We start from the raw sequence: 10,767 nt of genomic DNA, 5'->3' as shown, positions 1-10,767 counted from the left end.
ACAAAAGTTTGAGTTTGATCACATTTTTGGCACCACCTCTAATAATTCATCCTTTATTCAATGAATTTTCAAGATTAAAAGCCTTAAATTGTCACATTAAATCATATCAAATACAACTCTAGTGAAAGGGTTTATGCGATGTAATTTAGAATTCTTAAAACTTGGTTTTATTCATGTTTTAAAAAATCATTTATTAATGTTTTATAGGTCAGTTATTAGCCATTTATAAGAACATCTTTTGGGATTGCCAGGTTGTGAAAAAATCCCTCTTGTGGTGTTTATCCTTCTTACTTATAATGGATTTATGAATATAGACATCCATGACTTAAAACTTGGATTCTCGCTGACTGATAAGCCTTCACGTCAGCATTTATGCATTTAGATGGTCATATGGCTGCTGTCTAGACCGCCATGTGACCATCTGGCTAAACCATGAAAACACACTCCCAGGACTTATCACTGCGGTGGGCCCCTCTCCACGAACAGCCAGTAACGACGAGGGACACAACTGTGCATGTGTGTCTGAATGGTGACAGCATCATCTTGCAGTCATCCTCCTCAGGAGCAACAGTATGGAAGTAATTTAGTGCAAAACTTTAGGGATTGTAACAACCAGTCCTACTAATCAATAAATGTTGAGAGAGAGAAATGAGAGAAATATTTATATAATATACTATGAGAACGGTGTTGCTGAGTGTTTGTGTGTTTCTGTTTGTGCAGTTGGAAGGAAACCAGCTGTGGCCATGTGGTTAAGGAGTTATTCGAGTGTGTGTGTGTGTGTGTGTGTGTGTGTGTGTGTGTGTGATTGTGTGAGTGTGTGTGTGTGTGTGTGTGTGTGTGTGTGTGTGTGTGTGTGTGTGTGTGTGTATTGTGTGTGTGTGTGTGTGTGTGTGTGTGATTGTGTGTGTGATTGTGTGAGTGTGTGTGTGTGTGATTGTGTGTGTGATTGTGTGAGTGTGTGTGTGTATGTGTGTGTGTGTGTGTGTGTGTGTGTGTGTGTGTGTGTGTGTGTGTGTGTGTGTGTGTGTGTGTGTGTGTGTGTGTGTGTGTGTGTGTGTGTGTGTGTGTGTGTATGAATGCCCGGGGAGCAGAGAGGGGACCTTTTATAGGCCTGCTGTCATTAGGAACACCTATTGCAGTAAGTACTTCACCATAGTTTACATTATTGAGTAGGGAGGTCAAGAAGACTGTACAAGACTGTGTGTTATTGTGAAGAAACAATGAGCCAAAAACTGCGTGATCACACACACACACACACACGCACGCGCGCACACACACACACACACACACACACACATACACATGCTCAGGATTAGACCAAGTAATCCCAAAAAAAACATGTGAGCCAGTAATCCCAATAATTTAGCATATGGTGGAAAAAGCTGTGCATAACTTGGTAATGACAACAATATGCTGGCTGGAGGTGTGGGGGAGCAGAGCAGGATCAAGGGTAATGAGACAAGCAAGGCTAACTATATTTATATTACTCAACGGATGAATTAAGAACTGGAGTCAATGGGGGGATCCCCTTGTCCTTCAAATAGGCTGTGTCAAATGTCGGACATGTGTTTAACCTATAAAAAAAATACTTTTTGAGTGTCACACTTGCTCAAAAAATTACTCTTTTTAAATGTTTAAACATATAACTTCACCTGAGATTTCTGCTTATAATGTTTGCTCTTAATCAGAAATTATGGTTAAAAAACACAAAACAATAAAAACGACCAAAATCCAATTTAGACTTAGTGTGGACAAGCCTATACAAGTGGGCTGCATGGTGTCCACTGCCACACCTCTTCAGACCCTTAAATGATGCACTGCAGACAATTTCCAAACCTAATCCCCTTGATTGTTGCCTTCTCCCTGTATGTCTCCTGTCCTATCTGTATTTATGATCCGGGCGTGCGCACTGAGCGCCTCCATTGTCTGGCCAGTATCAGCAGCAGCAGCGGCGGCGGCGGCGTCGGCGGCGGCGCGGAGAGCAGCGGAGCGGAGCGCCGATCTGGAGCGCAGGGGAGCGGCTTCACTGTGACCCCGATCACCGAGAAAAAAGGCAACCTCTGGTTGGAGCCCACCGGACCGGACCTGACACTGCGGACGGCAACGTCATTTTTTTTAATTATTATTAATTTTCTAAAAGGCACACCGTCGTTTTGGGCGGTGAGACGGACAGCAACAGTTGTCACGATGCCTGAGATCAGATGAGGCGAGGGCAGCGGAGTGAACATTGCGGCGCTGAGTGTGATCCGGGCCGGGCGGGATAAACGTGTTGCTGCTGCGTCCCGACTGCGATGATACAGCCGTCTTAATCACCTGGGACAGCAAGGGGGAGTGTGCTGTACATCTGTTTGTCATTCTGGGCTCTAGGCGTCATTCCGTTCGTCAGCCGTCCCCCCAGTTGTGTCGAGGTTTTGTCTGCGGGTGAGGTGAATCCAGACGTCAGGGCGGGCTCATGTTCCGCTCAGCAGCGGAACGGGCTGTTGCGTCTGCAGAGAGTCAGAGCTGACGAGCCTGCTGAGACACACGGACAGACAGGCAGGCAGGCAGGCCGGCCGAGAGACAGACAGGAGCGCGGGGAGGGGGGCGACAGCCTGTTTCGGCTCTCTCGACCCTTTGCGGATCGAGCCGAGCCCCCTCCTTGTTTCCAGCCAGAACCCCCACCCATTTGTCTCCCGCTTTGGATGGGGGGAAAGCAGAGCACGGCGGGGCGGCCCCGGGGTGCTTTTCCTGGTGTCTCTACGGATGACAGCGCAGTGCCACCCTCGGCCCACTTCGGCCACTACCGGCCGAGCGGCACCATGGGCCTACGGAGCCGTTCGGTGAGTTCCGTGGCCGGGATGGGCATCGAGCATAGCCCCGCCGTGCCCTTCGGCTTCTACACCCCGAGAGGGACGGACTCGGATCGAGCCGGAGGAGGGTCAGGGGGCACTACCGCCACCCCTCACGGTACCGGCTACCAGGACACTGGGGGCGGAGGGCACCACACGGACGGGGTGCTCTATCTGGGATCCCGGGGGTCGCTGGCTGACACCTTGCCCCTGCACATCGCACCCCGCTGGTTCAGCGCGCACAGCGGTAAGGGCGATCTGCCATGCACACACACACACGTGCGCGCGCGCGCACACACACACACACACACACACACACACACACTCACACACACACTGACACCCATCAGGCAGAATTTGAGTTTGACTTTGAAAAATGAGTCATCAGAGAAAACATAAATGTAGCCTATTCCCCCTAGACCTATATTTCCATAGGTGAGACCATTTAATTTCATTCCTATTAAAGGAAGTTCATGATAGCTCTGAGGATGCTTTGAGTGAAACAAAGAAATGCAGAAAAAACAAGCTGACCTGTGTGTAAAACAGGTTACAGTATGTTTCCCTCAGGTTCTTCCCCTGTGTTGGCTGTGGTGGGTGGACACTACAGGGCCAGCAGAAAACAGCAGGACATTGGACACAAATCAGTTTTTAACGCTCCACGCTGGACATGTTTCTGCTGGAAATCGTTTAAAATTAAATCCTAAAGCTTCAGTTCAAAGTTCAAAGTTAAATTTAAGTCAAACACTCACATCAAAGTGCTGTTAACAGGTCATTTGATCAATTGAGAGGCACATATTTGCTGTGTGTGTGTGTGCGTGTGTGTGTGTATGGGAAATTGGATTTGGTCCTGTCTGCATAGGTCATTCCTTGTTGTGTGAAATGACACTAATACGCCTGTTGCCAAATCTGGCTGAGTCAATTAGCCCGGCGATTAGAGAAGAGGAAGGGGAGGGAGGAAGATGGATGAAAAGAGATGGAGGAAGGTGAGGCAGGGAGGGAGGGAAAAGAGGAAGGGAGGGAGAGCATGGAGTGGAGTGTTGAGGGGGTTGTTTATGCTTATCATGAGCTTACCACGGGCTCCACAATATGTTCCTGTGTGTGACGGAACCTGTCAGGCCAACGAGTACACGCACACACACTCACCTGTACACACACTGACACACACACTAACACACACACACACACACACACACACACACACACACACACACACACACACACACACACACACACACACACACACACACACACACACACTCAAATAACTCCTTAACCACATGGCCACAGCTGGTTTCCTTCCAACTGCACAAACAGAAACACACAAACACTCAGCAATACCGTTCTCATATAAAATTATAGAAATATTTCTCTCTCTCTCTCTGTCACACACACACACACACACACACACACACACACGCACACACGCACACACACATACACACACACAAACACACACACACACGGCAGGCTCAGCCAGGTCCCCAGGCTCTCATTACCAAAGCCCTGACCGGCTCACAGCAGGAGAACAGCGAGTTAGAACATCAACATCTCAGCTGTTTTTTTCCTACATTGCCTAGCGACTCTGATGTGCTTTCATATGAACTGTAAGGAGATAACGAAGTAACAGGCAGCTGGAGATTGGAAAAATGGAGGAAGGTGCTCATGTCTGAAAGAGGAACCTTCAGGAATTAGAAAATATTCAGGAAACACCAATGTTCAGCACTCAAACACCTTATATGACTTAAAGTTGCATTGTAGCAAGACACTTTTGGGTGCACTACAACTGTGGGACTGTCATATGGGCGTGGTCAGCTGCTATCTTGTTTGTTGCGGCTAAAAAGGTGAGGCTAATGTCAACCACACTGCAGGAAGTCATAGCAACGCAGGAGATGGAGGTATGCAATAGAAAGTAATTAACCACATTTAATTCAAAAACATGTTGGATATCAGTGCTGGGGGCTTTAGACCTGTCGGTGATAGATGCAGCACACCTCTGCCTCAGGTAAGATCCCATTAAAAAGAGTGTTGAGGCGAGAACGGGATCATCTGAGGCGGGAAGAGGGCCGGACTGACAATACTCTTAAGTCTCTGTAAGAGAAAGTTGCAGCTTCAATCTGTTATTCTTCTTCTCAGTGTTGGAATATGTGTGCAGTCATGGGTGGAGGCGAATAAGCTTACAAGATAGAGTTTATATCTGATGACCAAAATGTCACATCTTAAATGCTGTAATACAAGATTAAGATGCTCTTAAAGGGAGTTTTGTCCATTTCTTTCCACGTAGACCTCTGCTCCAACGGCTTAGCGTGACCTTTTATTTTTCTCGTAACTCCAGCAGAAATGTCCCATTTTCTTGATGATGTTCAGTTCATTCTGGAAACCTGGCTGCCGTAGGCGGCGCTCTGAACTTGGTATTGTTGTGTCAAAAAACTCCAGGGTCCTCATTTATTTCAGTGAGACCTCTGCGGTGGCCCAGTGGGGTGCCACTGCAAAGGGCTCCAGCAAGAAAACATGTGTAGTCTGACAACAAAAGTTCATCCCGGTTCAACTTCAGCTGCAGCACAGAGGAAATGCATTGTGTTTGCCCTGTTTAGTAGATGAGCTAAAAGCATGTAGCTTGTAGCATAGCAGCTAATAAATATAATAAATTATGTTTTTAACTCGCTAACATATGAAAGAAAGTGAAAAGTATTATGCATCCAGCCTCAAAGAAGAACAGACACAAGGGACACAAGCTTTAAAGTGCGATTTCCTCCTGCAAACCTTTGGTCGTGGGTCAGTTGTTGTCCATTAGCATAACCATGCTAGTGACGTCAGCCCCTGGATGTATAACTTGTGTTGGTATGGCAAATTAAAATGGGAAACCAGAGCTGTAAAAGACTTTCATGTCATTTTGGTTGCATTCTTACGTCCGGTTAGCCCGGTTGAAACAAACCCTGGAGCATTTGCTGTTCTTTGGGTTGGTGTGAACGCCATAATCAAACTCTGGTGCGGACTTAACGGGGGGATCTCGGACTGCTGTCCAGAGAACTCTGGAGTGCTTAATTTCAATCAGAGGAAAGGTACCATTTCATGGGTTAAAAAACTTTCCATTTTTTGTGCCTGGTTAGCTGGTAGCTTATCATCTCATCAGAGCAAGCTGTATTCGGATAGGATTGTCTGATGGCAGAGCGTCTTCCTCAAAATGACTGTATTATAAAGTTGTTTAATACCTGCAGTCTTTCAAGACATCCATGCACAATCCTCTCAGGGATGTTGTCATCCCTGCATAATTTGTCGAGCAACCCGGGCAGGAGCGGCCGTTGGCCCTCATTTCTGTCAATCCCATCTCTAGGCTATAAAAAGCATCCATCTTTATGTTGTAAGGAAATGTGGAAACAGAAATTAAAGTTAGACACATTTTAACACCAATTCTTTACTTTTTAAAACTAAATGTGGAAGCTGTCGGACCCAAGCACCGCTACTTCTCTGGGTCCTCTATAGTCTGCTGATTGCGCTTCAGATAAAGACCAACATCTACAAAACCTAACATTTTCACTGTTTGCCCAATAATCAAACTACATTTCTAACCACATGGCTTTTGTTTAAAATGTATGGACTGTTTGAGTTTTGTCTTTACAAAACCAAACCAGTTGGAAAACTCAGGAAATGTTTCATCCATGCATTCATACCTTTAGGCACAAAACCAACCCTCAGATATATTGTTTCCCAGCATTGTGGTTTTCCAGTAAGCAACAGCGACCCTAGACAATTGGTGGGTGGAACAAAGACTGTTTCAACATTGTTCAGTTGAAGCAGGGAATGTGTCACATGCTAAATTATTAGCGACGGCAATGACCCAGCTCACTGCAGAACCCTCACAGACTGCTAGTACAGTTAAAAGTTACATGAACATGAGCAGAGATTTGAGATTTGAGCCCCTTCTTTAGTTACTGAGGTAATTTTCACAACGAAAACCCTGTGGTAAATATAACTGTGGCACAACACTCATCAGAGAATAGAACGGAAAGTTTCAGGGGATGGTGTTAAAGTGAAAGACTAACACCCTCACGGTCAAGTCACTGTAAGGCTGTGGGCTGAATTACTCCAGTCTGGTTGGGACTGTGCCTGTGGGATTATCTTTATGACAACCCAAACAGAAATACTCACTCTCTTAACAAATGCAGTGCCTCAGTTTATGATGCTTCACGCTTGTTTATGCTGGGAGAAATCCCTTTCGCGGACCATGAAAATGCTTTTTTCTTTTTGAAATATGGTTTATTTGAACATTTTCATGTGAAGCCGAACTACAGAAATGCACAAGTGCAACAGAAGAAAACTTGACTTGCTCCAGGTATTACAGTAACAATACCATGACATTACACTTCATTTCCCTTTTCCAATGTGCCATGAAAAAAGGCCCATACCAGGAATTCTGCATGGTTCAGCCTAGTTAAGTGAAATCACGTTAGTCTGAAGCAGTGTCACAAGTACAACAGAGTTTGTTTATGGGTTTCCCACACAGAAGTTAACCTTCCTTGAGATATGTAATATATCACAGTGAACAGTTTTATTTCTGCACGATCGTGCTGTAATGAAAATGCAGACAGTGCTGAAAAGTCTGATGGTGTGGAGTGTTGAGGATCATATCAGATCATTCTTGAATCTCATTTGATTAAATAAGTATTGTATTGTTTGGGTTGTTGGTCTTTATTTATTAGTGTTAATTTGCCTTTGGATCAGACTGGGTCATAGAATGCAGTTGGAAGAGATACAAGATACACATTGTGGATATAGCCAAAAGATCCAAGGGGGAAAAACTGTTGAAAACTCTGAAGCATCTGTCCAGTCAGACAGCACTGATCTAGACACACATTTTACCGAAAATATAATCCACCCATAGGTTTCTGAAGAGCCCAAATGAAGCTCAGACTGGGCGTCTCCTGGGGGCTCTGGCAATCACCATCTTGGCAGTGCCAGTCTCTGCCTGCTCTCGGGTAATCCAAAAATGGGCAAAATGGCGGAGTATATTAATATGACTGGAGCAGATCTAAACCTTTCTCAGTGCTACCAAGCTTGCGAAGGCTAACGATGAAGGTTAAGAGGCTAGCTAGACAAATTGGCGAAGGGAGGAGGGCCATCAGCAGCAGCCTCGAGATGGAATTACTTAACAACCATATGTATTAACTAGGATTCAGTGGGCGCAAATGCAGCACAAGGGGTCACATCAGGATGGAGGCCTGCAGCAGTGTTGGGTCTAACTTGTGTACAGCAACAACAAATAAGGCAGTTGAATACAATAATACTAGAACTCACTCACCACATAACGTTACGTTTTTGTGCATGTGCCTTTTGAATAATTCAAAGGCACATGCACAAAAAAAAATTACCCCCTGTACACTTGTCATGAACAGTGCAATTCAAAAAGCTTTGGAAATCAGTTGTCCCAGGCTGAAGCATGTCTATTTCTGCTGTAAAGTTTGGCATTTGATAAAAGTGCTCTAAAGCTAGTTTCGCTCACTTTCGGGTGTCGCAAACAAAAAAATGTCAAGATGAATTCATACATAATTTTAATTTAATTTGTTCAAGTCCTTGTACGGACCAAGTATGGAGTGTCGACTGGTAGCTGGAGAGGTGCGAGTTCACCTGCACTCCCAAGGTGCCTTTGCACAAGGCCGAAAGCCAACTGCTGAAACCCCGACTGGGATTAGCGGTTACAGATAATGTATGTTTTTTTTGGATAAAATTTAAATGCTGCATTCATGGAACCTTTATTTTGGTTTGCACTGCCTTTTTTGTTGAAGAATCCAGATCAGACAGAGCGCTTTTGCAGGTGAGTCTTTTTCTGATTCTGGCTATTCAACCACTGTTCACCCCTCCTTAGCTTACTGTTATTTTGCTGTGAAGTTAAATGACATCGGTGCTTTCCTTTTGAGGTTTTTCAGCTCGAGGCGCTAAGGTCTTGTGAGCTGAGGGTCTCGTCACACCCCTATTCATCAAGTAAAGTCACAGAACCAAGACTGTATTGTCAAGTGGGAAAGCAACTAACCTGCCCCAGGATCCTGGAGGTCCAGGTGCCCCAAAAGCTTGAGGATTACTATTATATGTGTCAACATGGTTTGTGCACAACTTCCACTGGCATGCTTTAGTTAAACATGAAGAGTTAAAATCTAGTTTGAAGAAATGTATTATTTCAGTTTTATGTTTGTGTTTAGTTTTACTACAAGAAAACAAACTCTCACTTTATGTGAGAGGAAAGGGGGTTAAGAGTGTCCCTTAGTAGTTTAATGAGGTATTTTACAGGACAATCCATGTTAAGAAGAATGTCAAACGAATAAATTCAAAACCAGTGTGCATATAGTGTCTGACAGAGGGGGGTCTATACAATGAAGTCCAAATCATCCCACACCGGCCATTCCTTCTGCTGCTATGCACAGAGACAATAATCGATCGTTATCTCATGAGTAATGCACACAAACGTGGTTTGCAGTTTGAGGAGAGACACTGACTTGTGTACATACAGTTACAATATGTTCTCATGTGGAGTGTTTGTGAGACATCGAGAAAAAGTCACTTCAGACCTTGACCTTTAGATTTTTCACAAAGTAGTTGCTGTTGAGGGAGGGACATTGACATAGTTACCCACCACAATGCACAAACACACACTCACAAACACACAGCAGCAGGAGTCAACAGGTGCCTCTCTCCCTTTTCGCCCTTGGGAGGTTGGTGTGTACGTGTGTTTGTGTTTGTGTGTGTGTGTGTGTGTGTGTGTTTGTGTGTGTTTATGAACAAGAGACAAAGAGGGAGGATGAGTTGAGGGGGGCTATAAGACTGAAGATCATTGTCACTAGGGAGAACAGATTGTCTTTTTAAAATTCACGACAAAGGTTGTGATGATGCAGGAGTGTGTGTGTGTGTCTATGTCTGTGTGTGTTGATGAACATCCATTCAGATGTTAAGAGATGCGTTCATAAGGCTAATGTTAATCATGACACAGACCAGCAAGAGCCTTGCAATTGCATTTGTAATGTGACTTTATGCGGTCTCGCCTTGGGATTGCTTCCTTGCATCCTCACACACACACGCACACGCACACGCACGCGCACACGCACACGCACACGCACACGCACACGCACACACACACACACACACACACACACACAGAGCAGCAGGAGTCAAGTTGCCTCCTCCTCCCATCCATCTTTTGTCGGCTGCAGAGGTCAAACAAGCCAAGCTAGGGCGTATTTAATGGTTGCTGCTAATTCAGGAACAGGAATGAGTTTGAGGATTTAGTATTCATACATGTTTACAAGAGATTTACTTTTGGTCCCATCTCTGTCTCACTGTACCTCTGTTGACAGAACATAAGGCTGTTTGCATGTGTGTGTATCAGACCTCACAGGGAGGGTTTGTAGTCTCATTCTGTGTTCTGTCTGTGGTTCACTGATAAAGCTGGGTTTCATGAACTGCTTCAATAACTTTTTGTGTGTGTTTTTGATTAGGAAAGGAGTGTTCTTGTAACACAGTCCTAATTTCAATAGTTTTCTTAATTGCATTTTCTTGGCAATTTGTAGATAGTTGGAAAAACTTACCAAATGTGTTATATTCCAGTGGTTGAGAAGAGAACTGAAAGTAGGTGGAGTGTGATGCAACCAAGCAGTCATTCTAAAAGTGGCTGCTGGTTTGTTTTAGTGGCATATGCTGTTTTTTAGTGGTATATGCCACTGCTGATCAATTGATGCCACCCATAAACAGTGTCACTCATGTTGTATTGACAGATAGGCTACCACTCCCCACTGACATGGTTATGTTCTAACACCAGTAAGATACCGATGCCGACTGTTGATCAGCTGCTGTTGTGTACCAATAAAAATTACGTAAAATTATAAATGAGGGTACTCCTGGTCTAGTGTCACCTTTGACTGGCCTGCACCGTGTAAAATTGGTAGCTTACACCATA

The 10,767-nt window shown here is 44.8% G+C and overlaps 1 protein-coding gene across 1 annotated transcript in view; it reads left to right on the top strand.

Moving 5' to 3' along the window:
* Positions 1-1,985: 1,985 nt before the first annotated feature.
* znrf1 (zinc and ring finger 1) overlaps positions 1,986-10,767 on the top strand; it is a 56,018-nt gene continuing 47,236 nt past the window's right edge. The window contains exon 1 of the mRNA XM_083916247.1: positions 1,986-3,075. Coding sequence (XP_083772373.1) covers positions 2,682-3,075 — 394 coding nt within the window. The 5' untranslated portion in view covers positions 1,986-2,681. The remainder of the gene's footprint in view (positions 3,076-10,767) is intronic.

This window comes from Echiichthys vipera, assembly GCF_963691815.1.
Source record: "Echiichthys vipera genome assembly, chromosome: 7".
Classification (NCBI taxonomy): Eukaryota; Metazoa; Chordata; class Actinopteri; order Perciformes; family Trachinidae; genus Echiichthys; species Echiichthys vipera.
The sequence above is the reverse complement of the archived record's forward strand: the minus strand, read 5'-3'. Positions and strand labels throughout refer to the sequence as shown.